Genomic DNA, 27,884 nt, shown 5'->3' with positions numbered 1-27,884 from the left:
GTGTCCAGATGAATGGGCAGGTTGAGAAAGAATAAAGTCCAGGGCAGGTTCCCAGAGGTTAACCAACGCGTTTCGCTGTCAACCACAGGACAGCTTTTTCAAGGTCTTTCTCCACCTGCCCATTCATCACGTAAATATATGCTAAATATAACGGAACATTTATAAGCCACTTGGAAATAACTAAATCCTATTAAGACACATGAACTGTCACGCTTAAATGGGAGCTGAGCTATACAAATTTTTGGACATATGTGAACTGACCTTATTAATTAATCAAAAGTGATTAACAAAAAGCAGGGGACTGTGATAATAAATCCATCATAAAAGTTATAACATTGATTTAATCAAAACATCATTTGTATAAATGCTGGATATCAATTGTTTTTAATTGTTTTATTTATGCATGGTTATATGTATATTTAGATACTTTTTTTATATATATAAAAAAACAGTAGATCAACGCAGTGCGCTGCCTTTATTGTTTTTTGGCTCTTACAAAATGGAAGTCAGAGCGAGTGACACTGGGGAGAGGCAGTATAATAAGCTGTTGACAGTGGGTGATGTTGGGAAAAGGCATGAGTGATGAGGGGAGGCAGAGGGTGCCAGGAAGAGGATGTCAAGAGAGAGGATTGCTGGGAGAGGTGACCGGAAAACAGAAAGGGAGTTATATTGAAGATGGGATGTTGCATAGCAACCAATAAGATTCTACTTCATATTTAGCAACTTAGAATCTGATTGGTTGCACAGCAAGTGGTGGGACTCCGATGATGCGATTCTGCATGAAACGCTTCATTTGGTCCTCACGAACCCACCAGCCGAGGGGGTGTTGCCGGAGACTGGCGGCATTGCAAGGGGATTATCCACCTTTCCGGGGTCCCAGAAGGTGGACCCAATTTTTGGGAGCCACCCGGTCATTCCAGGAAGGTAGTGCAGTATGTAGTGTTGGCATAGTAGTACAGGCATGTAGTACTACAGTAGTAGTACATGTACAGGCATAGGCAAAATATGTCTTCAGCTATATTTACAGATCACTGAAAAATATAATAACAGTATTATCAATGATGGCTAATGGATTCAATTAAAAAACAGAAAATTTGTTAATACTGTAGCAATTACACTATTTTATTGCAATGCATATTACTTTATTTCATATAGTGTATTTATGCAGATGACACATATAGTCTTTAATATTATTATGTTTAATAGCAAAACACCCCTAATTTACAACAAGCAAGGTAATGTAAATACATACAGTATAAAGACTGTTACTAAGGGAAATTATGAGTTTATAAATCAGCAATAGCGGTGTGCACTTTATTTTCTTCTTATTACGGAGTGTGTCTCTGTTCTAAATGTTTTCTAATTATAGCCTATAGTTATTACTTTCATTAAGGGGCCAATTCAGGTTCACTCGGCGTGAACTGAATTTGGCCCCTGCCCTGATGGTCGTAGCGGTGCACATAGCGGTGGAGGCCGAGGATATGTGGCAGCACTGGGTGTTCCCATGGGATTGCAGCCGGGACAAGCTGTGCTGGAGGTGGGAAGCCGACATCACATGACGTCAGCCGCCCGCCAGGTATTCGTCCCGCTGGCCGCATATATAAGTCAGTCACCGCTGACTTATATTTGTGAAGGCAGGATAAATCATTCGATGTTGTCGATCATCGGATTTCTCCTGCTGCAGGCACATGTGAGGGGTGTGTCTTTGTGACACATCTGCTCGCATGGTTGCGAGGGAAAACTGCAGCGGGGGCCTGCATTCGCCAGGGCAGCATCACAAGTAATTGGTAAGCTGTGAGCTTTGCAGTTTACCGACTCAACTGGAATCAGCCCCTAGATGTATGTTTATGTTGGATTGGACAACAAGTTAGACATTTAGGTAGGGTGGCCAATCCTGGGATCAGGATCTATAAGATCCCGGGATTTGGCCCCAAAAATGCTGGGATTTCAATTCAATCCCGTGATTGGAGCTTCCAATCCCAGAATTTTGGGAATAGACTGCGCATGAGCAGTCTAATGCTGGGCAGCGTCTGAGCACTCGCTCAGATGCTGCCCGGCTGGTCCCGATGCCCGGTCAGAGGTCATGCTGTGCCGAGAAAGCTGCACAGCCGCTCTGCCCGCCCGCAGCTGCACAGCATGCCCCAGCCCAGCTCCCAGACACGTCTCCAGCTCCCCCGGTCGGTGGGCCGACTTCCAGCTACTTGGCACCAGGCTTCCAACTACCTGGCATCCGCCCGCACAGATCCCAGCTGCTCCCGCCCGCACCATGCCATAACGGTAATAGCGGGCATTTTTTCATTAGGCAAGCCAATTTCGGGATCCTGGGAATCCTGGGATTGTGCATTTTTCAATCCCAAATTCCTTCAATTGCCATCCCTACTTTTAATGGTATATTTACGCAAGTTCTGGTATATAAATGTGGAGATGTTGCCCATAGCAACCAATCAGATTATACAGTAATTCTTTATCTAGCACCTTCTTGACTATAATATCTAGAATGTGATTGGTTGCTATGGGCAATTTCACTTTTATAGACCTGTACTTTATTAAATATACCCCATTACTTCATATTACAATATCTAAACAAAAAATTTACAAATATGAATTTAACTATCCCGCAGCATTAATAATTATGGCCAAATCACGCTTAAGAACAAGAGCCACAATAATTATACATGGCCATAACTTTAAGTGCATAAATCTAAAGTGAAGCTTTCTGAAAAAAAGATGAATGATTGTAAATCAAAGCCGATGCAAACAAAGCATTTAGATTTTTCAATTTGTTTCCAAAGTGATTTATAACCAGTTCTCCTTACTTTGGTTTATAGGCAAGGACAAAATACTGACTGTCATTGTCAAAGAGATCCATGGTTGTCATATCAGTCCGAGGACTAATTACCAGTTTCTTTATTTCATAACCAGCCTTTATATAAGCCATCTCCAGGTCATTTTTGGACATGGTCAAGACAGAGAACCGTTTATTGCCAATATAGTAGAAGGTTGCATTTAGCTTACCTATAACCAATAAGTGTCCCCCAGGTTTAATCAAGTTTTTAAATTTTTTTAGAACATTACAATATGACTCCACGTCCTTACAAGGGTTTTCCAGGCAGAGACAGGTGAGGAGACAATCAGCGGGAGGCAGGACAATAGGATCGTATGGGTTAGTTTTCAATGCATCACATTTCAGGACCTGTTTCACCTTACTGCGGAGCTTCTCAGCTTTTTCCTCACAATTCGCCCTGTAAAAGAAGCGCATAACATACTGTTATTGTGGTACCCGGGTGGTGGCGTGTACGCAAAAGTCATGCGGTGCAATTAAAATGTAAACGTCATGGTCTTTTCTCTTTTCAAACAGAGCAGAGTTTATTTAAAAGTTCACAGTTCATCGCAGAATAATGTTCAGTTACTTTTCTTCTTCGCAAAGAAAGGGGGGGGGGGAAGCAAGAATGTCTCGGTGTGGTGCACCTGCAGATTTAGATAAAAAATCCTTTGAAGCTCTCTGCGAAGCGTACGCAGACCTGACACACCTAGTGTGTGCTCCCAGCCTTCCCCTCCCTCTGAAATGTTATTTTGATCTGTTTAGTTTAAATGGTGCGTTCCCGCTGCCGGCTCTCCCACCCGCCTCTAGCCTGAGACGCGGTGTTAAACACTGAACACCGCGCGGTGTTCATTTGCAGGCAGACGGCTTATCGGGAGTGAAGCGGCTGTACTTTACCACTGTCACTCCAAGCCAGCAAGCCGCGGCTGCTGCCTATTGCCGTCCTCACCCCACTGACTGTCCTTGTAGCCACAGGGAGGACGGGGCTAATACTTGCCGCTGCTGTGCCCATTGTAGACGGGCACCTCACTGTCTACTCCACACGGGAGTCGCCTGGCACCGGGACTACAGACCTAGATCTGTTAGACTGCCCGAACAAGCAATACATTCAACTAATCAATTACCTTTATTAAACTGATAGGAGGATTCTCCTTTATTGTTTGGCAGTTGGGGATTCGGCATGAAAAGCCTGTTACACATGTGACCACTACAGAAAAACCCAGATAAAAAGAAGGGACACAGATCCTGGGAGCCTCAAGGTGTGAGGATTATTCCTTTTAATTTCACTGTCCGTGTCATTTATGTATTTGTGTTGTATATTTCGCAGCTTTTTAGAAATTAATGAATAAAGGTTATATTTGATCTAAATCTGCAGGTGCACCACACCGAGACATTCTTCCTTCCCCCCCTTTCTTTGCAACTTTGCCGTGTCCAGTGGTAGCACACCCCTAATTGATATACATTTGATTAACTATTAATGCCTATTAGGGGGCCATATGAAATACTTGTTGATAATTTCTGTACGACCGGTCACCACGAAAAACCTCTTTCTCTACTTTTCTTCTTCACAAACACAGTTCAAACAGGGCTATACATGACCACAGCTCTTGCTCCCTCCAGCACAATCTTGAACAACAACAGCATGAACAACGGTGAGACAGTATCACATCACCTACCCTCGCAGTTTTCTAGGAATCAGTAGTGCACTCGTTGCACTCTGAGATTTATTTTGGTGCATTTTCTCTACAGTCTACTCACTGGTATCTCCACCAAACATGGGGCCCTCAGGGCCAAATGTGGTTCCTTTACTCACCCATGCTGTCCTGCTTCCCACAACTCACACCTCCCTTTCTGCCCTTGAAGGTGGGGATCCCCCGTGTTGCTGCTGTCTTCCTAGTGCTGCTGCAGCTGCTATCTTCCACATGCTGCTGTCCTCCTTCTCTATGGCAAATCTGAACTTCTCTTGCCCTTCATAGCAGCACCCAAATGTTGCCTCATGCCTGGGACAATGGAGACTGTCCATGGTCCCTGGCCTCCCTTCTCATTCTTGGAGATTGCAGCTCCCCGGCAGGCAGTTGGCGTAGTATTGTTTGCGAGGGAGGCATGGGTACAAGTACCCACTGAAAATGATTATGCCAAGAATAGGGATAGGTTGGTCATTAAATCTGTGTGTTGAAAACCGTGTGTGATTAAGTTTTCCCCTAAAGCATTAAAAAAAAGATTACAAATCAGACATTAACCTCTTAAAGATGTCTATAGAGTCTCTTATGCACCAAATTATAAGATTCTGAACATTTAAAATATACAATTGACTAATTAAAGGTGCCCAAAATTTTACATTGGCTTTAAGAATGATAGCTTATAAAATTGATAACAATCATTAGTAAGGCTCAACTATCCCTGTTGCTGTTATTTGTATATGCATATACAGGAGCATATTAAGGGAGAATGGGGGGCGTATGCAGTATACTGTAGCTTGTAGCATATTAGTGTGCACTAGTAGACTTCGCTAGGTTCTACAGGCTTTCACGGAAATGACACAGCTGCCATTTTCTCAGCAATGTCCCTAATTTGTAAAAACACCATAAAAATGGCCATCGCTCCATTTTCCTGGTGAGTTTACAGTACTGCTGACATGTCACTCAGCACAAACTGCACACCTTACAGATACACCACAGTGTACTGTATAGAATAACGTAATGTCTGCAATAGGCATGGAGTGGGTTAAACATCCAAGACTGTTGTGTGACCTAGGGAAGCATGTGACTCGGTGGTCCAATAAGGACTTAGGGAAGAGCAGTGTTAGCTGGGATATCAGGGCAGGAAAGGGAGGAGTATTTCTCTCTTTCCTGAAAGTTTTCTGGTGAGTGGATCTGTGCCCCTGAGCTCCCCAGTTAGTGTATAATTGCTTTGCTGTCTCAGTAGTGCTTTCCCTGACTATTTACCATGCCATGCATACCTCCCAATTTCTAAAGATTGCAAATAGGGACTCTCACAGCGCCCGCAAGGGGCATGGCCTATACTAATTAGGTCGCGGCATATGCTAATTAGGTCGCGGTATATGCTAATTAGGTCGCGGCATATGCTAATTAGGCCGCGGTATATGCTAATTAGGTCGCGGCATATGCTAATTAGGTCGCGGTATATGCTAATTAGGTCGCGGTATATGCTAATTAGGTCGCGGCATATGCTAATTAGCCGCGATTAGGCCCCCACCCCTCTGCAATGCTGAGCGGGCGGGGATTCTGGGCTCAGAGTCCCCGCTTTGGCGGGAAAGAACGGCAGGTGAATAGAATTAGTTCTTATTCAAATGATGATGCTACGTATATGTTTGCTTTTCGGTGCGCTCGCCTCTCATTGGCTTAGGCCTTCGCTCGATCTCCCGCTCGGGGGGCAGCGAACCCATCAGATGGGTGGGTAGCCAATGCAGTAGGTCGAGCGGATACCGCTTGTTAGGGTAGGCTTGATTACGTATGCAGATTGTGTGGGTGGAGCTTAGTTAATTAGCCGTTCTTTCTGGGCCACCATTAATTAATTAATTATTAATAAATTAATCTAGCTTAAAAGTGCTAAAATAAATCAGCTAACAAATTCTGCCAAACCTAAGTCTCCGAGTCTTTATTTCAGGTTTAGTTTGTAAGTTTTGAAATGTGATGTATATACATGCTAGAGGTCACACACATCAGATGCTAGGATGTTTAGAATAACGTAATGTCTGCAATAGGCATGGAGTGGGTTAAACATCCAAGACTGTTGTGTGACCTAGGGAAGCATGTGACTCGGTGGTCCAATAAGGACTTAGGGAAGAGCAGTGTTAGCTGGGATATCAGGGCAGGAAAGGGAGGAGTATTTCTCTCTTTCCTGAAAGTTTTCCCGCCCTCCCTCCCTTGTGTTATTATGGTTGGGTGGGTGTTAATCGCGTTGGCTGATAGGCGGGAAAGAACGGCAGGTGAATAGAATTAGTTCTTATTCAAATGATGATGCTACGTATATGTTTGCTTTTCGGTGCGCTCGCCTCTCATTGGCTTAGGCCTTCGCTCGATCTCCCGCTCGGGGGGCAGCGAACCCATCAGATGGGTGGGTAGTCAATGCAGTAGGTCGAGCGGATACCGCTTGTTAGGGTAGGCTTGATTACGTATGCAGATTGTGTGGGTGGAGCTTAGTTAATTAGCCGTTCTTTCTGGGCCACCATTAATTAATTAATTATTAATAAATTAATCTAGCTTAAAAGTGCTAAAATAAATCAGCTAACAAATTCTGCCAAACCTAAGTCTCCGAGTCTTTATTTCAGGTTTAGTTTGTAAGTTTTGAAATGTGATGTATATACATGCTAGAGGTCACACACATCTGATTAAGTAGCACATACTGTACTGTATAACCACACAAATGCCTATTTAGGCAGAAAACCCAATTGAATATAAGGTGTTATTCCAGAAAGTTGCAGGACTAACTCGAGTGATCTTTGTTAGTCTAAATTATTTTGAGTTAAGATCAACTGAAGAGAAATCCATGAGCGTACAGTACCTGTTGCCTTCAAGCTCGCAAACATATTTGATAAGATGAGTCCAATCAAAAGCATTGGGATCCTTTCTCAGCCATTTCTGAAGTTCCACAAGGTTTTTTTCAAGAAAATCAGAGGAGATGATGTTTTTAAAGACTTCACAAGCAGAGAGGAGATGGTAGATGGTCGGTCCACAACCAACATCAATCAATGTGTCTCCTTCTACACCACCTACATAATATAATAGATAATATTGACAGATTGAATGAACGGTACGATCCCATCTCAAGTTTATGGTGAATAAGGATATCCATCTTTCCTGACAAGTGGTGATCCTATAGAGATACTGTACAAGGGGATTTCCGGTTTCTTGCAAGTGGTGAACCCATAAAGATACCTTTATGTGTTTTCATGCTCCTGCCACAGTGTGAGTGAGGGTATGCTCCTGGTATCCCCATAGTGACTTTTTTTGTCCCTTTCTCTATTTCCCCTTTTATGAGCATCTACTGAAAAGAGATTCCTAATAAAAGCATCAGTGGGTTTATAGACTTCCAGCTCCCAGATCAACATTATTTTGTTTGTCCTGATTCGTCTTCCGGAGGACTGTTGCAGTGGCCTTCATTTTAATGTTTGGCTGCAGGAAGTAAATTTTGCGCTTTTGGACTATTTCCAAATCTGTGTCCTCTATATAAAAAATATTTTTTGGTGGTTTTGATTCCTATTCCCCATCTCCCATGGAAATGATAGAAATTGTTTTTGTACTGTCTAAAATTTTATTTGAAAAGGTAGATCTCTGTTTTAATTATGTGGCATCTAGACATTTGGTATGTTCATTGGAACTACTGTACATTCATATTTTAGGTTATGAGTGGAACCACGATGAATTACTATTGTATGTCAGCTGCCGGTTTATACCCAGTCTTTTAACTATTGAGGAGAATTAGACCTTTTATTCTATACATTTTTGGTATATAGAGTAAGATTGCTTTCTATATTCAATGTAACACAGTGGTGTATAGGACAGGATGTCCTCAGTAATGATCGCCTCTCACCTCCCCATCTTGTTTTTCATTATCATGTTCCTCCTTTGAACATTATTTTTTGATATAGTTGTATGTGAATGAAGGTTTTAACAAAATACCTATTTTTATTTTTATTATGTATTTACGGCACTATTTTTCATCATTTAGATCCTGTTCACCCCTGAAGAAGTCCCATTCGGATGAAACGCATAGGGTAATTTGGGTCTTTAATTCTGATTTAAGTCAGGTGTTGGATCAATCATTGAAATTTTATGAGAATCACCAATCTAAAATAAATATTTCTTTGTATTGATTTTCTGAATAAATACAATAGATTTTACCACTGTGTACTATTTCTGATGAAAATATAAGAGCACAAATAATAATAATAATAATAATAATAATAATAATAATAATGTTAATTATATAGCACTTTTCTCCTAATATGACTCAAAGTGCTTGCATTTGCCTTTTACAGCCCAATATACAAAACAAACTTAACAACTTAACAAGGGACATTAGTGAAATGCTTGGGTGAACAGGATGACGCGCCTCCAACCGAGTGGAACGCGGAAGTGGAGGTTTGGAGCGCAGGAGATGCGTTTCAGACACAGTTCTTAGCGCTATACAGGAAGTGAGTGGACGCGCTTCCTGCAAGAGGACAGGCAGCCCCGGGCGCCGTGTGACTGGACAGGTGAGTAATCAGTGTATCTATCTATTTGACTGTTGGGGGTGGTAATGGGGTTGATTACACTTTGTCTGTTGGGTCTATCATCCTGAGGACGGGGGTTGCATCCCCCGAAAGCGCTAGTGCATTTGCCCAATACACTCGCTGTGAATATACTACTGAATTGTGTGCCTCTATTATTGGAGTACTATTCGTTTTGTTTGGAGTGCACCAATCAAGCTGCTTAAAAATAATTGGAGTGCCGGCATATATAGAATATTATATTTAAATATATATATATATATATATATATATATATATATATATATACTGTATATATATATATATATATATATATATATATATATATATATATATATATATATATATATATACTGTCCGAGAAGGGATGTCACTCAGAGATGAAACAACGAAATAAATGTACGCGACAACTGTATGTGGTCAACATTTCAGGGGATTTAGCCCTTTTATCAAGACCTGATCAGGTCTTGATAAAAGGGCTAAATCCCCTGAAACGTTGACCACATACAGTTGTCGCGTACATTTATTTAGTTGTTTCATCTCTGAGTGACATCCCTTCTCGGACAGTATATATCTATATTGGATGTGCACCGGAGTCAGCTGCGATTTACCCGGGAGTGCCGGTCTCCATTGGTTCATATATATATATATATATATATATATATATATATATATATATATATATATATATATATATATATATAACAAAAAAAGGGGGGACAAGGGGGGCGCCCAATAGTGCAATATCGTTGTTTATTTTTAAAAAAATTCAAGAAAACGGAAGAACTCCGATTATTATAACTCGTACCAAGTTAATCTACTGGAGTGGACTGGGTACCACTAGATTCACAAAACAATCCCCTCTGGCATAAACAGCATACACAGGATGGAATAAGGTCACCGTTGCAGTATGATCGAATAACTCACGGGACCTCTCAGCTGGGCTGCTGGGCAGGACAAAGAAAGCCGGCGTCTCTGATCGCTGCAAGCAGGCTGTCAGCGTGTACTGAACGCCAGGGATTGGAAAACACGTCACATCAGCCACGCCCCTACGCGTTTCGTCAGAGACTTCGTCAGTGGGGTGGCTGATGTGACGTTGTGGCATAGTATAAGAGGACAAGGGGTCCAATCAGCATCCCCGCATTAGCATACAGTTGCGTAACATGCAGGTGCCGCCCCCGTTGTACTTCTGAATGAATGGGCTAATGGAAGTGTGGTAGCGTCATTCAACCACACTGCTCGATGTTACAATTCGTCAGAGTTACATAATTAAAAGCATATTCACGTGTACAAACGTACAATATAAAATATAGCATATAAAATGAAATATAACAGACGCCGTGTTAGAGGCTGATCTGTGTTGCATTAGAAAACCTTCATAGTGCTTTCAATTAGCGCATACAATATTACACATAGTAAAATTATATCAGCTGTTTGTCATCCATTTGTATGATGAACAAACAAATATAAAATTAATAATACTAAAAGTACATATATATAAAAAGTATTAGTTTACAAATGTATATAAATATATATATCGAAACGAATGAAAAATATATATACTATTAGTGAGCATTTAGAGAATAAAAAAATAAAAAAGGGAGCAAGAAATACGCAAAAAATACAGAAAATACAAACATTCAAGAGTAGCAGCAACTATGCCATCAGAGCTAGAGACTTTCAAAATATTCTAGCTCCCACTAAGCATTATAATGATTTCTTTAGTATCTGTATATGCTTAAAATCATTGATGTTTTTCTTACTATATATGCATATATTTTTTATCATGATATTTGATGAAATTTAATGAAGAGTGGTTGGTATATCTAGATAGAGTTTATTTATGATTTATTTATGATAAGTAATTAGGCATCTTGTATGAACGGCGTGATCTCATAGTTCTCGTTCAAGCCATAAGGTATCAGAGTGTTCAGAGTTATAATCCAGTATGTCTCGCGTTTGGTCAGGTGTTTCTCGCGGTCACCTCCTCTTTTATTGGCCGCCACATGCTCCAGTCCCTTTATTTTCAAGAGGCTTGGGTCACTATTATGGTACTTTAGAAAATGTCTGGGCAGGCTATGATTTGTTAGTTTATTTTTAATATTTCTACCGTGCTCCAGCATCCTTATTTTAAGTGGCTGTTTAGTTTTGCCTATATAGCTAAGCCCACATGGGCAGGTGGCCATATAGACAATAAAGGTAGACATGCAATTTATTATGCTTTTGATCTTAAATGTCTTTCCGTCCTTGCCCATGAAACTTTTCGCACCTTTTTCCATTTGTGGGCAGATTTTGCAATGTCCACACTGAAAAGAGCCCGTGAGCCCTCCAAACATCTGCACTGGGCGATTTTCAGGGACTTTTTCTAAGCAGCTTCTTGCAATACTTGATTTTACAGTTTGAGCCTTTTTGAAAATCACATCTGGAGTGTTTGGCAGGTGTTCTGATAATACTGGGTCCAGCTTTAGTACATGGTAGTGTTTGTACAAGATTTTCTTAATTTCTTTTTCAGCTGTGTTATATTTTGTGATGAAGGGGCAGAATATTTTTTCTCCTCGATCTTTGGTTTTGTCTCTATATTGTAGCAGATCTTCTCTATTGGTCGCTGCAGCTTTTTCTTTTGCTTCCATTATCAGCAATTCTGGATATCCCTTTTCTTTAAACCGGTCCTCATATATCTGTGATTGTTGGTTAAAAGTTTCTAAACTTGAACAGTTTCTTCTCAGCCTGGTGTATTGGGATGAGGGAATATTTTCCTTCCAGCGTGGAAGATGACAGCTCATAAAGTCCAGGTAACTATTACTGTCTACCTTTTTGAAGAACGTGGCTGTATCTATCCTTCCTGTGTCTTCAAAATGTTCAGTGGAGATCCTGAGATCAAGGAATTCAATAGTGACGTCGCTCATTGTGTGCGTGAAGCCCAGGTTGTATTCATTGATGTTAATACTCTGTATGAAGTGTTCAAACTCCCCTTCGGTACCGTCCCACACAATGAGGACGTCATCTATGTAGCGTTTGAATATTTTGAGCTTCTCTTTATAGGGTCCTGTCAAGATGTCCTTCTCCCAATGACCCATATACAGATTGGCTAGGCTTGGGGCACAAATACTGCCCATTGCCGTCCCGCATCTCTGTATATAGAATTCCTCTAGGAAACTGAAATAATTGTACTTCAGTACATATTTTAGACAGTCACAGATGAACTGTACTTTTGATGCAGTTATGTCACTGTCTTCTTCTAGTACTGTTCTTATCACGTCAATCCCTTTGTCATGGGGGATTGACGTGTATAGAGATTGCACGTCGACCGTGCACCATTTATATTGTGTCGACCATTCAAAGTCATTCAGTACTTGCAAAATGTGGGTGGTATCTTTTATATATGTACCCAGTAAAGGAACATACTTTTGGATATATTTGTCCACATACTCTGAGACTCTTGAGCTCAGAGCACCTATACCGCTGATAATTGGTCTACCAGGGGGTGGGGTTGTATTTTTATGGATCTTCGGGATGTGATAGAATGTGGCGATTCTTGGTGTAGTATTATGCAAGTAAGTATATTCTTCCAGATCTATGCTTTTATTTGCCAGACCTTGCTTCAATAAATGCTCTAGTTCCATCAGGAACATCTGAGTTGGATCTTTAGGCAATTTTTCATAAGAAGCCTGGTCACCAAGAAGTCTATTCGCCTCAATCACATAATTTTCCCTATCCATAATAACAACCCCACCCCCCTTGTCAGCGCATTTGATGACAATTTGGTTGTCTTCTGTAAGGCCTCTAAGGGCTTTTATTTGCGCATTTGTCAGATTTTTCTTTCTTATAGGCCGATTGTCCATGCTCTCAATTTCTTTTCTAACTAGTTGTGAGAACAATTCAATGTGTGGCCCTCTTGACTCCAGCGGGAAAAACGTTGATTTGCATTTCAGACCTGATGATTGTGTTTGTTTTCTATTTTCCCAATTTTTTATTGGTGCGTCCGACTTTCTTAAAAAGTGTCTCTTCAAAGTGAGCCGTCTTACATATAAATTTAGGTCGATATACATATCAAACTTGTCCACTCCACAGGTTGGGGCATATGAAAGCCCTTTTTGTAATACTTGTTTTTCTGCATTGCTTAGTACTTTTTTCGATAAGTTGAATATGCCTTTATCCAAGTTCACTATCGGAGGGTTCTCAGCTTTGATTCTCTTCTTACTCCCTCTCTTTCCTCTTTTTCTTCCTGGAATCTTCTCTTCCGAGTGGTGGGGGTGAGATTTAGTGTACTGATTCCCGGATGTCGGCATGTGTCGTCTGTCTGTCGAATCTCTAAAAAAGAAGCAGCAGATGCTTGACCACGTTGGTTTTCATCTGTGTTCCTCAAATTATCAAATCTATTTGGGGCTTCATATTTTCTCCAAGATTGTTGCTGTTGTTGTTGTCTGGACCTATTGAAGGTTTTTTTAGGGTATTGCCATTCTCTGCTAGTATTTCTGGTGTTAAACACTCTTTGTTCTGATCTGAAATTTCTGGATGATCTACTCCTTATCCGATATGTCTGATGATGGTTTTCATTGGGACCTCTAATTTCTTCATATTTTTGGCGCATACCACCTCTCTCAATGTGCCATGTCCGGACTTCCCCTTTCTGGTAGTCCTCCTTATCACGCAGAAATTTCCTCTTTTTACTTTCTATCATTTTATCTTCAATCTTTGAGATTTTTTGATCTATATCTGACTGAATTTTTTTGAATTTTTCTGTTTCTCTTTGCTCCTTTAATTCTAGATTTATTTTCTCCAATTCCTGCTCTACCCCTTTAAGGGTTGCCTTTTTCTCTGTCACTAATAGGCGCATAAGATTAAAAGATGCTTCATCTAAGATCTGTTCCCAGTCTTTTAGGAATTTGGGGTTATCCTGTCCTAGGGTGGGGTTTTTTATTAATCTTAGGCCCCTCGGGATTCTTCCACATTTAATATAATTTTCCAAGCCTGTGATATCCCACCAGGTCTTAGTCTCTTTTATTAAATTTCGTTCTAATCTATTATAGATATCAGTATCACCAAGCTCCATATTTGCTGCACTAGGTTCCAATGTATAATCCTCATTGAAAATCCTAGCACAGTCATTCCTTCTTTTATTATGGAAATCACTATTTCTAAACATAGTCAGAAATAATCTAAACCAGGTATAACAATAGGAATAGTTCTGTGAATAAAGTCCAAACCAAAAAAGTCTTATTATTGCGGTGCTGGTTTTAACTGCTGCTCCAAAACCGGGATAGAAAGAAAATACTGCAAGTGGGTTTTTGGAATTGAAGCGCTGACACCTGCTATTAATTAGCCCTATTCAGGGATCACTGCTCTCCAGATAGCAGATTATAATAAGCACTTGTCTTTTTCTTTTAGACCGCTGCTCCCCGCTGTGGTATGGTGCTCTATCCTAGGCACCCAAGGATGTCTACAACAAAAAAAGGGGGGACAAGGGGGGCGCCCAATAGTGCAATATCGTTGTTTATTTTTAAAAAATATATATATATATTCTGTTGGAGCAAGGGGGCGTTCACATGAGACGCTCACACGCCCCATTCCATCGGAGCCCTTCCACTGCAGAGGCAGGCAGGGAACCTGCTCCCTGTCACCCTATCAGATGGAGCTCCTCTCCGCTGTCAAACACCAGCTAAGGGAATCTGGTGATTCCCAGCACTGGCTGAGAGGTGCTCCATCTGTATATATTGCTTCCCAGAATCCGTAACCTCAGGGTAGTGATACACACTACCCAGTAGGACCTCTAGCATCTATCCATCTGTCAGGTAGGACCTCTTGTATCTGTCTGCTCCAAGGCGGCAGCCTTTTTGGAGGGACATATTCAGCAGATCCCATACGGACGGTCAGTCCCATTGGAATCTGCAGATCAATTCATCTGCAGATATATCTTCTAGTGTGTATCCAGCTTTAGTGTTTTGAAAATGAACAGTTAAAAAAACAGTTGAACAAAAATTGAACAACATTAATGAAATACAGTAGCTCGGGTTTATTATGTGGGCTCTCCTCATCTCTGCCATGAGAAAACCAGGACTAGGCCTACAACACCTCCGGCTGAGAACATCAGGACTGCCCCAGGCCTATCCTTCAAGGTGATCAGGGAGCTAAGGGGATAGAGCAGCAGGACAAGAATCAGCAGGGACATTTCCATGGTGAGTGGTGGGTGGAGGAGTCGAAACTTGGCCACATTTTCAGGTGGCCAGGAGTGCCACCCAAGTATTGGGAGCCTCCCAGACATTCAGAGAAGGCAAGTATGGTACTGCAGGAATTAATAGAGATAGAGATAACAACGAGTGCACAGCTCTGAAAGAAATACATTTGTGTTACTGTTTAAAATTTACCTGGAGAAAATGTTTCATGAAGATTCTGTAATACAAAGTTTGTCCATTCTCCTATTAACTTCCCTACTCCTGGTGCATAGTATGTTTGGTAGTAAGCCGTCGGGTCAAATGCATCGATGTAGGTCGGCTGGGTGCTGATGATAGGTGTCTCCATGTTGTTCTTTTTTCAGGGTGACTCAAATTGCGACTGACTTCAGTTAGACGCCTTAGAATATAAATATTATAATGATGCAATTATAAAAATCATATAGATTATAACATTTTAGATGTGATTTATTTCTCACATACAGATGTAGTGCCCGTCATTCAGGCAGGAGCTGGCAAAACTTTTGGCAGCCCCTTCCAGCCATCAGCTCCTGCCAGGAGGCGCACGCGCACAAGACGCTTGCGCACCCTGTGGCGACGGAGCTCCCCCTGGAGGACCCAGCAGTGGCAAACGCAGGATTTTCAGAAGGGGGTTTCCAGAGGGGCAGAGCAAAGCACAGAGATGGACACTTAGGTGACCCAGTATATGCCGGGCCAGTTAAAGTATTATAGATAGACCAAATTTATATAAATAATAATAATAAAAAAAAAATATATATACATATATATATATATATATATATATATACATACATACATACAGGGGCGTCAACAGCAGTGTAGACCCCTGGGCATAGCAATGTATTGGGGCACCTACCGATCCTCCAGCGGTAGGGGTGGGGGAAGCTTTGATGTCCCGCAGGTGGTAGGGGGTATTATATCAACCGCTCAGCATGTAGGGCCTGGATCAGTAATTTCCACTAATTACCCCTTTACTGCACAGATGGTGGGAGATGAAGTGGGAGAAGGGGGCATTGGGCTGAATGAAGGGGCCCTAAAACATAACTTCCAGGGTGGTAGAGTATGTTTAATACGCAGAGGAGGGGTGTATAGTGGAGTGGGCTTATTATTCATAAGATATCTCCAGGTCCCAGAAATAATTTTTTTAGATTTTAATGTAATTAAAAACTAGAGAATCTCACCTACCAAATGGTACTCAGGACTAGGGGATCAGAGTTCAGGAGGCAGAGCAATCTGCCAACGAGTATATAAAACTACATACCAGGTGTGTGGAGCAGGAGCAGTAACCAGCTGCTGGGTGGCTGATATCTCTGATTTTGGGAACAGTAGAGACATGCTACTAATGTCCATCAAAGGGGGAGAGTCCCAGCTTTTGGAATATACCCTCAGAAAAACTCTAAGTCAGACAGAACCTGAAATATCTGACTGGGAAGAGCAATTAACAGGCTTGGATGGGGACCACTGCTTTGAAGTCAGATATCTCTGGTTTCCAAGGGCTGATTTTTAAAATTCTTGTACCCATGGAAAGATGGGATCCTCACCTTTTAGCCTATGGTCCTTAGACTCCTGGGGGGGTTTCTGGGTACTCAGAAACCCCCCCCTGCGTGCGCTACTGCCCAGGGGGTGCTCCATCGCCACGTGGCGCACAAGTGTCTCATGTGCATACACCCCCTGGCGGGAGCTGGTGGCTTGAGGGGGCTGTTGAAAGTTCTGACGCTTTTCCCTACTTCCCCGCACCCCCTCCTAAAATGGAGACGGGCATGGTCCCGGAGCCCAGCCGCCGAGAGACTGGGATGTCGTGAGACGTGCATCCCAGTTTAATGGAGTCCCTGTCCTCCGGTGCTCACCAGAGGGGGCATTCTGGCAGGTGCCTGGCAAGGACAAGGGCTGCTCCATCTGTGCTAGCAAGAGTTAATAATAATAATAATAATAATACACATTACACTATTTAGCACACTAGTCTCTAGTACAGTACCTATACTAACGCTTGTAACAATGAGAAGTGAAGGTGATGCCCACAGAAATCATTCATATTGTAATTGAAACTCATTTCTTTTTTGCATTCTACAATATGATAGAATTGTGTTGGTTGCTATGGACAACATCTCCACTTGTGTGTTTTATAAGCTCTAGTAGCTCTAATCATTGGCAAATGCAGGGGGCGGGTTCCTAATGTAATATAAAATATAGTACTCTGCAGTACATTGGAGCAGTAACAGCCCTGAACACAGGGCCGGCGCCACCACTAGGCAGCTCTAGGCATTACCCAGGGCTCCGGCACCTGGAGGGCGGCAGTTCGCCCCTCACCTGACCCCCATGTGCATATAGCTGGCCGGGGTGTCCGTGCCGCGGGAGTACCTGCGGCGCTGTCCTGTGTATAAAGCTGCTGCTGTTGGCGGCGGGGGCCGCAGCGGGGTCCCTGGAGTGAATAGAGAATAACTAACGCTATGCGGCGGCGCGGGAAGCGCTTCTGGGTTTGAAAACACTTGTCGCACGCTGATTGGCTGAGATTCAACCAATCAGCGTGCGGCAAGTGTTTTCAAAATCAGAAGAGCTTCCCGCGCCGCCGCATAGCGCTAGTTATTCTCTATTCACTCCAGGGACCCCGCCGCCGACAGCAGCAGCTTTATACACAGGACAGCGCCGCAGGTACCCCCGCGGCAAGGACACTCCAGGGATCCCGCCATCACCGACAGCAGCAGCTTTATACACATTGACAGCGCAGTGACAGCGCCGCACGGACACCCCTTCCCGCTCCAGCACTGCAGGGACGCCGACAGTTTTAGAATACAGGTACCACCCCCGGGGCACCGGGGCGCCCCCACCCCGACTCGCCTGGGGCACTCCGGTGCCTTGCACCGGCCCTGCCTGAACATTTGTATTTTTATACACTGGATACAGTATGGAATACAGTATCAATATTTAACAGTACAGATGGTCTACAGTATAGGCTGTTTCAAATATTTAAATAAGATAAGTGGTCAGTAAAAGGTTAAACATACCATAATAATTAAATACACAAACATACAGTAACAGAACCAGTTCTAAGCTCACAATCTCCCAGTTCATGGTAAGGCTCCCGTCTCTTTCTATTGCCAGCTACTATGGTAGTTAGGGGCTGATTGATTGGTTGTTTATCACTCTCCATTTTATTACTTTTGAAGCTTAGTGCATCTGGCCCTGAGTCTTCATTGATGCATTACTAGGTGTTGTGGCCTTAGTGAGTCTGCTGGGACATCATGGGACCATAGCCATGCCTCATTTTAGTAATGCATCAATGAAAAGAGACAGATATGAGAGATGACAGCACTCTGTGGCAGCATACCATTTGGAAAGGTGAAGCCACCCATGGAATACGGTGTGATAGAGGATGAGGGGAGAGGAGGCTGGCGGCAGCACAAAGAAGGCTAAGAGGCTAGCAGCAGGACTACTGTGGTGCAGGAGGAGTTTTTCTGTGAATCATAGGGAAAGATTGCTGCTATGCCACACTGTGTGAACACATACATTGAAATGCTGCATTAGGACCGGGGACCTGCAACCCTGCTGCGAATGTATGGACAGCTGCATAGGAGCCTCTGTGCAGGCTTCATCCAGCTAAGCGGGTCCCACTGAATGAGACCCACTGTGCTGCTATGTGTGGTCTAGCACTTAGCGGGTGAGGGACACAATTCCAACTCCTCTAGGTGCCATTGGGAGGTCCCCAATTCAAAATACACAAAGAGATAAAACGGAAGAAATGGGGATGGAGTCAGAACACAAGATGTGTGCTGAAGATGGCATTGGATGGTGCTGTAGACATAAGGGGATGGCCCTAGCGACACAGAGGGAGGAAAAGTGCTGGAGACACAAGGGGGATGGTGCTGTATAAACACAAATGGGATGGTCCTAGCGACACACAGTGGACACAGGGCTGGAGAAACAAGAGGGATGGTGCTGTATAAACACAAATGGGATGGTCTTATTGAGTAGCGACACACAGGGGACACATGGCTGGAGACAAAAGGGCATTGGTGCTGTATGTTTTTAATGAAGTGGCATCAGGATAAGTATGTCAATATTGTTATTGGTTTTATTTCTTCCTTTTTACTAAATTGTTCACAGTGCCCTTACCGATGTTTGGTCTTGGAAGATGGAACAGGAAGGGACAAAGTCAGTGGCAACAATGGTGAGGCAGACCCCGCTTGGAGGAGCCAGGGTCTACGAGGAGAACCGGGTCCAGGATGCTGCTGCTTTTTTTTTTCGTAATGTGCAATGCTGCATGCATCTGCGGCGTAGGGGGAGGGTGTCAGGGCAGCAGGTGCTATGCATTTCAGACATACACTGATTGGATGCAGCGGTGGCAGTGCTTTTGGGTAGCCAATCGCAAGGCTGCCTGTTGCTGCACTCACTAGTATTGGAGTCAGACAGGAAGTGAATTCCAGCCTGCTCTGAGGCTGAGCAGTGAGCACGGAGGACTCGTGGAGGAGGCAGCCACTGCCCTGGGTAAGTTACTTCAAGGGGAGGGCCGCGGCTGAAACAGCTCAAAGTACAGGGGGTTGGAGAAGTGGGCTGGGGAGTCGGACAAAACTGTTTAAAATAAAGGGGCTGGAGGTACAGATACAGTTTAAAAATATAAGGGAAGTGCTAGAAATATAGCAGGGGCCACAAACCCTAAACACCCCTACAACCTAAATCTAACCAAACACCTCCCTCCCTGCAGCCCAACCCTAACTATACATCCTCCAACCAAGAAGCCGAACTCTATCCATGCACCCCCTCCCCAGCAGCCTAACCTTAATTATACACCCCCCAGTAGCCTAACCCTAACTATACTTCCCCCCCTAGACTAACCCTATCTATACACCCCCTCCACAGCCCAACCATCCACCACCCACCTGCAGTCTAAACCTAACCACACACTACCCACAGCAGCCTAACTATACTCCCCCCTGCAGCCTATAATACGAACCACACAGGCACACACCCGGAGTCTATAACCCTTAACCACACAGACACACACACCCACAGCCTATATCCCTAACCATACACACACCCTGCAGCCTATAACCCTAACCACACACACACCCTGCAGTTTATAACCCTAACCACACACACACACCCCGGCGCCCTAGGCAAAACTTCTGCTAACTGCCCACCCCCCCTCCTACACCGCTAATTACCTACATAAAAAAAAACACATATGCCCCCCACATAAAAAAATGCCAGCACATCAACCCTTTACCACTTACATTAACTTTTATAGGGGCTATAGAGCTGCAGAATGGTAGAGGTGAGACATGGATAGAGAGTTGCAGGGCAGTAGAGAGGAGATAAAGCGACGCAGAACTGTAGGGAGAGGAGAGAGAGACATAGAAAGGTAGGGAGTTAAGATAGGGTGGTAAGGAGGCGATTGTGAGAAGCAGGGAGGTAGGGAGGGTATAGTGAGAAGCAGGGAGGGGATAGAGAGAAGCAGGGAGGGGATAGAGAGAAGCAGGGAGGTGGGAGGGGATAGAGAGAAGCAGCGCAGTGGGGAGGGGATAGAGAGAAGCAGCACGGTGGGGAGGGGATAGAGAGAGGTAGAGCGGTGGGGAGGGGATAGAGAGAAGCAGTGCGGTGGGGAGGGGATAGAGAGAGGCAGCGTGGTGGGGAGGGGATAGAGAGAAGCAGGGAGGGGGGAATAGAGAGGCGTTGGGCATTACTGAGGAATGAAGACACTGGGCAGCAGGGAGTTGACCGAGAGATGCATGACTGCAGGGAGCGAATAGAGAGAAGTGGGAGATAGGGAGGGGAGACATCACAGGTACCACAACACATTTGAATAAAATGCAGTGACAGTGAAAAAAGGCACTGACTGCTGCTGACTCTACAGCGATTGGACAATGACATCCAAAAACGTGTAAATAACTCTTTAATAAGAGGTCTGCTGACTGGTGGGTACAGGGGCACCAATGTGATGTTATGTGGGTCCACACAAACGAAAATAAGTGCGCAAGTCCCACAAAAGTCCAGTCTCCAACAGGGTTAATACCCAAACTTTCAATCTCCTGCACTTTGGTCTGTAATATGACCGGCAGCTCCTGACAACACCTGGATTCGGAGGTTCACTTAATATAAATGTGGGTCCACACCTGCTGGTTTCCCTGCATACAGGAAATATAGTACATCCATCCACCATACACTGCCTCCATACATACATACATACATACATACATACATACATACATACATAGATGTATACATACTCTACCTCCCTCATACCTACATATACTGACTCCATACATACAGTACATACAGCAATAAATACACTGCCCAAATACATGCATATACATACATACAGTACAATACTCCTCTCATACATGCACAACCACACACTGCATCCATGCATCCTCCAGCCTGGGCACACACTGACAACTATCACTGCTGCCCCACATAAAAAAGTACATATTACCGCTGACCAGCATGGCGCACCCGCCACTGCAGACTCCTTCTTCTGGCTCCAGGTATACTTTCAATCACCCCTTTAGTTTGTTTAATATATATGTAGCACCCTTCACATTTATTATTACTTCTTACCTACTGCAGGTAAGTCCTATCACATATAATTTCCCCTATCCCTTTTACTATCACTTTAATTTCACACTAATGTGATGCCATGGGGTGGTTCTGCTGGGCTGACCTGGGGGGCCCTGTGCCCTGGACCTGTCCCAGAGTAGTGTTAGGGACTTGTCCTATTGAGGTAACCTGGACGAGGTGGACAAGCCGATACTAATGGCCATTACTATGCTAATAACCTCAAATGCAATATAGCAAGATATTAAAAGGTCTAGCATATATATTTAGTGTGCACCTGCAAACTCCTCCTCCTGCTTGCTGCACTACAAGTCTCAGCAGGTAGCACCTCATATGTCCAGGGTGTGCAGTTTAGGGCCCCTCCCCCTATGTACTATATATTGTGTATTCATACACACTGGAAGGAACTAGAGACGCCTTCCTCCTTAACTTGCACCCCACCCACCTGTCCCAAATTGATTTTAATTAGGTTGGAGTCCCAACATTCAAGACTGCACACCTCAGCTTGGCACTATGAGGGTAAGTCCTACTATACATATATGCTGAGTGTTAGTCTGTGGGACTGTGTTTGGGGCGCAGGGCTCTTTGGGCTGCTGTTGCTGGGCTGCTCCATGGCATCATATCGTATACTTTCAATCACCCCTTTAGTTTGTTTAATATATATGTAGCACCCTTCACATTTATTATTACTTCTTACCTACTGCAGGTAAGTCCTATCACATATAATTTCCCCTATCCCTTTTACTATCACTTTAATTTCACACTAATGTGATGCCATGGGGTGGTTCTGCTGGGCTGACCTGGGGGGCCCTGTGCCCTGGACCTGTCCCAGAGTAGTGTTAGGGACTTGTCCTATTGAGGTAACCTGGACGAGGTGGACAAGCCGATACTAATGGCCATTACTATGCTAATAACCTCAAATGCAATATAGCAAGATATTAAAAGGTCTAGCATATATATTTAGTGTGCACCTGCAAACTCCTCCTCCTGCTTGCTGCACTACAAGTCTCAGCAGGTAGCACCTCATATGTCCAGGGTGTGCAGTTTAGGGCCCCTCCCCCTATGTACTATATATTGTGTATTCATACACACTGGAAGGAACTAGAGACGCCTTCCTCCTTAACTTGCACCCCACCCACCTGTCCCAAATTGATTTTAATTAGGTTGGAGTCCCAACATTCAAGACTGCACACCTCAGCTTGGCACTATGAGGGTAAGTCCTACTATACATATATGCTGAGTGTTAGTCTGTGGGACTGTGTTTGGGGCGCAGGGCTCTTTGGGCTGCTGTTGCTGGGCTGCTCCATGGCATCATATCGTATACTTTCAATCACCCCTTTAGTTTGTTTAATATATATGTAGCACCCTTCACATTTATTATTACTTCTTACCTACTGCAGGTAAGTCCTATCACATATAATTTCCCCTATCCCTTTTACTATCACTTTAATTTCACACTAATGTGATGCCATGGGGTGGTTCTGCTGGGCTGACCTGGGGGGCCCTGTGCCCTGGACCTGTCCCAGAGTAGTGTTAGGGACTTGTCCTATTGTGGTAACCTGGACGAGGTGGACAAGCCGATACTAATGGCCATTACTATGCTAATAACCTCAAATGCAATATAGCAAGATATTAAAAGGTCTAGCATATATATTTAGTGTGCACCTGCAAACTCCTCCTCCTGCTTGCTGCACTACAAGTCTCAGCAGGTAGCACCTCATATGTCCAGGGTGTGCAGTTTAGGGCCCCTCCCCCTATGTACTATATATTGTGTATTCATACACACTGGAAGGAACTAGAGACGCCTTCCTCCTTAACTTGCACCCCACCCACCTGTCCCAAATTGATTTTAATTAGGTTGGAGTCCCAACATTCAAGACTGCACACCTCAGCTTGGCACTATGAGGGTAAGTCCTACTATACATATATGCTGAGTGTTAGTCTGTGGGACTGTGTTTGGGGCGCAGGGCTCTTTGGGCTGCTGTTGCTGGGCTGCTCCATGGCATCATATCGTATACTTTCAATCACCCCTTTAGTTTGTTTAATATATATGTAGCACCCTTCACATTTATTATTACTTCTTACCTACTGCAGGTAAGTCCTATCACATATAATTTCCCCTATCCCTTTTACTATCACTTTAATTTCACACTAATGTGATGCCATGGGGTGGTTCTGCTGGGCTGACCTGGGGGGCCCTGTGCCCTGGACCTGTCCCAGAGTAGTGTTAGGGACTTGTCCTATTGAGGTAACCTGGACGAGGTGGACAAGCCGATACTAATGGCCATTACTATGCTAATAACCTCAAATGCAATATAGCAAGATATTAAAAGGTCTAGCATATATATTTAGTGTGCACCTGCAAACTCCTCCTCCTGCTTGCTGCACTACAAGTCTAAGCAGGTAGCACCTCATATGTCCAGGGTGTGCAGTTTAGGGCCCCTCCCCCTATGTACTATATATTGTGTATTCATACACACTGGAAGGAACTAGAGACGCCTTCCTCCTTAACTTGCACCCCACCCACCTGTCCCAAATTGATTTTAATTAGGTTGGAGTCCCAACATTCAAGACTGCACACCTCAGCTTGGCACTATGAGGGTAAGTCCTACTATACATATATGCTGAGTGTTAGTCTGTGGGACTGTGTTTGGGGCGCAGGGCTCTTTGGGCTGCTGTTGCTGGGCTGCTCCATGGCATCATATCGTATACTTTCAATCACCCCTTTAGTTTGTTTAATATATATGTAGCACCCTTCACATTTATTATTACTTCTTACCTACTGCAGGTAAGTCCTATCACATATAATTTCCCCTATCCCTTTTACTATCACTTTAATTTCACACTAATGTGATACCATGGGGTGGTTCTGCTGGGCTGACCTGGGGGGCCCTGTGCCCTGGACCTGTCCCAGAGTAGTGTTAGGGACTTGTCCTATTGAGGTAACCTGGACGAGGTGGACAAGCCGATACTAATGGCCATTACTATGCTAATAACCTCAAATGCAATATAGCAAGATATTAAAAGGTCTAGCATATATATTTAGTGTGCACCTGCAAACTCCTCCTCCTGCTTGCTGCACTACAAGTCTCAGCAGGTAGCACCTCATATGTCCAGGGTGTGCAGTTTAGGGCCCCTCCCCCTATGTACTATATATTGTGTATTCATACACACTGGAAGGAACTAGAGACGCCTTCCTCCTTAACTTGCACCCCACCCACCTGTCCCAAATTGATTTTAATTAGGTTGGAGTCCCAACATTCAAGACTGCACACCTCAGCTTGGCACTATGAGGGTAAGTCCTACTATACATATATGCTGAGTGTTAGTCTGTGGGACTGTGTTTGGGGCGCAGGGCTCTTTGGGCTGCTGTTGCTGGGCTGCTCCATGGCATCATATCGTATACTTTCAATCACCCCTTTAGTTTGTTTAATATATATGTAGCACCCTTCACATTTATTATTACTTCTTACCTACTGCAGGTAAGTCCTATCACATATAATTTCCCCTATCCCTTTTACTATCACTTTAATTTCACACTAATGTGATACCATGGGGTGGTTCTGCTGGGCTGACCTGGGGGGCCCTGTGCCCTGGACCTGTCCCAGAGTAGTGTTAGGGACTTGTCCTATTGAGGTAACCTGGACGAGGTGGACAAGCCGATACTAATGGCCATTACTATGCTAATAACCTCAAATGCAATATAGCAAGATATTAAAAGGTCTAGCATATATATTTAGTGTGCACCTGCAAACTCCTCCTCCTGCTTGCTGCACTACAAGTCTCAGCAGGTAGCACCTCATATGTCCAGGGTGTGCAGTTTAGGGCCCCTCCCCCTATATTCCCTGCATACAGGAAATATAGTACATCCATCCACCATACACTGCCTCCATACATACATACATACATACATACATACATACATAGATGTATACATACTCTACCTCCCTCATACCTACATATACTGACTCCATACATACAGTACATACAGCAATAAATACACTGCCCAAATACATGCATATACATACATACAGTACAATACTCCTCTCATACATGCACAACCACACACTGCATCCATGCATCCTCCAGCCTGGGCACACACTGACAACTATCACTGCTGCCCCACATAAAAAAGTACATATTACCGCTGACCAGCATGGCGCACCCGCCACTGCAGACTCCTTCTTCTGGCTCCAGGTGCCTCGTGCACCGAGAGGCTACTGCAGTGCACAGCCGCTGATTTGGAAGCACTGCTTCCTGATGCTGCTGCAGGCAAGGGGTTACAGCATGCTGTTGTGTTAATACTGAGCCGCTGGGGGTTACTATGAAGCCTCCGCTGCTGCTGGCGGAGAAGCACTGCTCCGTCCCGGTCCATGTCCTGATGCTGCCGCTAGCGCTATCGGTAGTGAGGACCGGTCCCGTTTGACTGAATGCTGGGGCGCTTGTTCCCACCCTGGGAAAGAAATATAATTAATTTGAATGTTGTACTAAAAAAGGGGCGCCCTCCCTGCACCTGGGCCCACAACTCGCTAGTTCCGCCTCTGCACCACGGGCACAGGCATGAGGAACACATCAAAAGGTTAAAAGGGGAAAGCCTGCACCCACACCATCACAGATCCTCTTTACTCTCTCCATAAGGCACTTAAACGTAAGCATAACCAATCATTTATCCTACAGGTGACCACTCAGTGTTTCATATATATTTAGTTTATCTATTCATTTTATTTATTAATGTTTATACTCATATTGAGTGGCGGCTCCAACATTTTTGCTTAGGGGGGCTGCACTGCCTGGCACCACAGCTCACTCCATCCATTTTGCTTGTGGCGCATGGTCACAAATAGTGCGCATGCATGCACCATGCTAGCCTCAGTGTCGGTGAAAAAGGAAAAAAAATTGTGGCGACACGCATGCACAATGAGAAGACCCTAACGGCTGACTGGTGGGAAATTGTGCATGCGCAGTAGTGCCACTGTCTTTTCCCAGCAGACCAGAATCTTTTTTGGCAGGGGGGGGGGCAAAATTTCTAATTACACCACTGGACAAAGGGTCCTATCTGATTCAGATTTAAAGGGGTAAGGTTACATTTGCAACATTTCATTGCGAATGAGTTGTTCTAAAACCAACCATACTAACTAATACAAAGTAACAAAGCAGCAATATAGTACATTCAGTTTTATTTCTTCATAGTTCTACTCAGCAGTAAGGGCACAATTCTTTGTCAAATTAAACCTATTTTGTATATGGTTAGTAACAAGAAGAAAGTATTAACACGAAATAATTAAAAAATAATCACAAAAATAAATAAAATAAGCCTTTATAGACTTGTACAAAATATGGAAATATACTATGGTATCAAGTTGTCTTTTCTATTGGAAGAGAGAAAAACTTTCATATTGTATAGGGCAGTGGTTCCCAAATGACAACCCAACATTCCAGGTTTAAGGGTTCCTGCTTGTGCACAGATGGTATAATATACATACTGACTGAGGTACTAATAAGGTAATCTGTGCTTAAGCTATCCTTAAAGACTGTTATGTGCATTTGGGCATACAATTAAGTTCAATTTAAAAAAGTTTAAGAAATATTACAGTAGCTCAAGACATGAAATATTTCTTACCTTACCTCTCGTATGAGTGGCTGTCATGTAAGTCAGTAGTAGACTCTCTATTGACTTTACTGTGTTAATGCTGACATTTTCCTATCCCTTTCTGATTTTCCAAGTTATTTACATTATATATTTTAAGCCAAGCTCTGTGGAGGAGATTTATGAAAAAATGGAGCGATTTTAAGTATAGAGAAATAAAGTACTAGCCAATAAGAATTTTCTAAGATGTGCCTAAAAAAATGACTGCTATAAGCTGATTGGTTGGTACCTTGAAAGTATGTTGAAATATATATAGAGAGAGAATATTTAACAAGTTCTTATTTGTGTTTGGTACTGTACATTTTGGTTGAATAACTGCAGTGTTCTGTCTGTGCATAATACGTCAAGACCCTTGCTAGATTGCCAAAAGCTGATTTCTGATGTTTGCTGTAGTTACACAACTGGGAAACCAAATTCTCTTATATTATCTGTATAAATTATTTC

At 43.5% G+C, this 27,884-nt stretch overlaps 1 protein-coding gene across 2 annotated transcripts; it reads right to left on the bottom strand.

The window, feature by feature from the left end:
- Positions 1-406: 406 nt before the first annotated feature.
- Positions 407-27,545, bottom strand: LOC146042905 (indolethylamine N-methyltransferase-like). 2 transcript variants are annotated; one of them, XM_083163190.1, is made up of 4 exons: positions 27,419-27,545; positions 15,419-15,623; positions 7,346-7,553; positions 407-3,242 (listed from the first exon to the last, which is right to left on the bottom strand). In XM_083163190.1, exons 2-4 carry the CDS (start codon positions 15,570-15,572, stop codon positions 2,813-2,815), a joined length of 792 nt encoding a protein of 263 aa, XP_083019316.1. In that variant the 5' UTR covers positions 15,573-15,623; positions 27,419-27,545; the 3' UTR covers positions 407-2,812. The 2 variants fall into 2 exon arrangements, with proteins under 2 accessions (XP_083019316.1, XP_083019315.1); XM_083163189.1 differs by having other exon boundaries at positions 27,414-27,481.
- Positions 27,546-27,884: the final 339 nt, after the last annotated feature.

The sequence above is a fragment of the Crinia signifera genome, chromosome 19 (assembly GCF_055691185.1).
Source record: "Crinia signifera chromosome 19, ASM5569118v1, whole genome shotgun sequence".
Lineage (NCBI taxonomy): Eukaryota > Metazoa > Chordata > Amphibia > Anura > Myobatrachidae > Crinia > Crinia signifera.
Note: the sequence above shows the minus strand (reverse complement) of the source record. Positions and strands in the feature narration are given on the sequence as shown.

Excerpts from the sequence above, each read along its gene's own strand:
- LOC146042905 (XM_083163190.1), bottom strand. The coding sequence starts at position 15,572 with ATGGAGACACCTATCATCAGCACCCAGCCGACCTACATCGATGCATTT. Across the intron at positions 7,554-15,418 it reads TCATGAAACATTTTCTCCAG|GTGGTGTAGAAGGAGACACA; the intron begins GTAAATTTTAAA and ends TATATTATGTAG. Across the intron at positions 3,243-7,345 it reads TGCGAGCTTGAAGGCAACAG|GGCGAATTGTGAGGAAAAAG; the intron begins GTACTGTACGCT and ends CTTCTTTTACAG.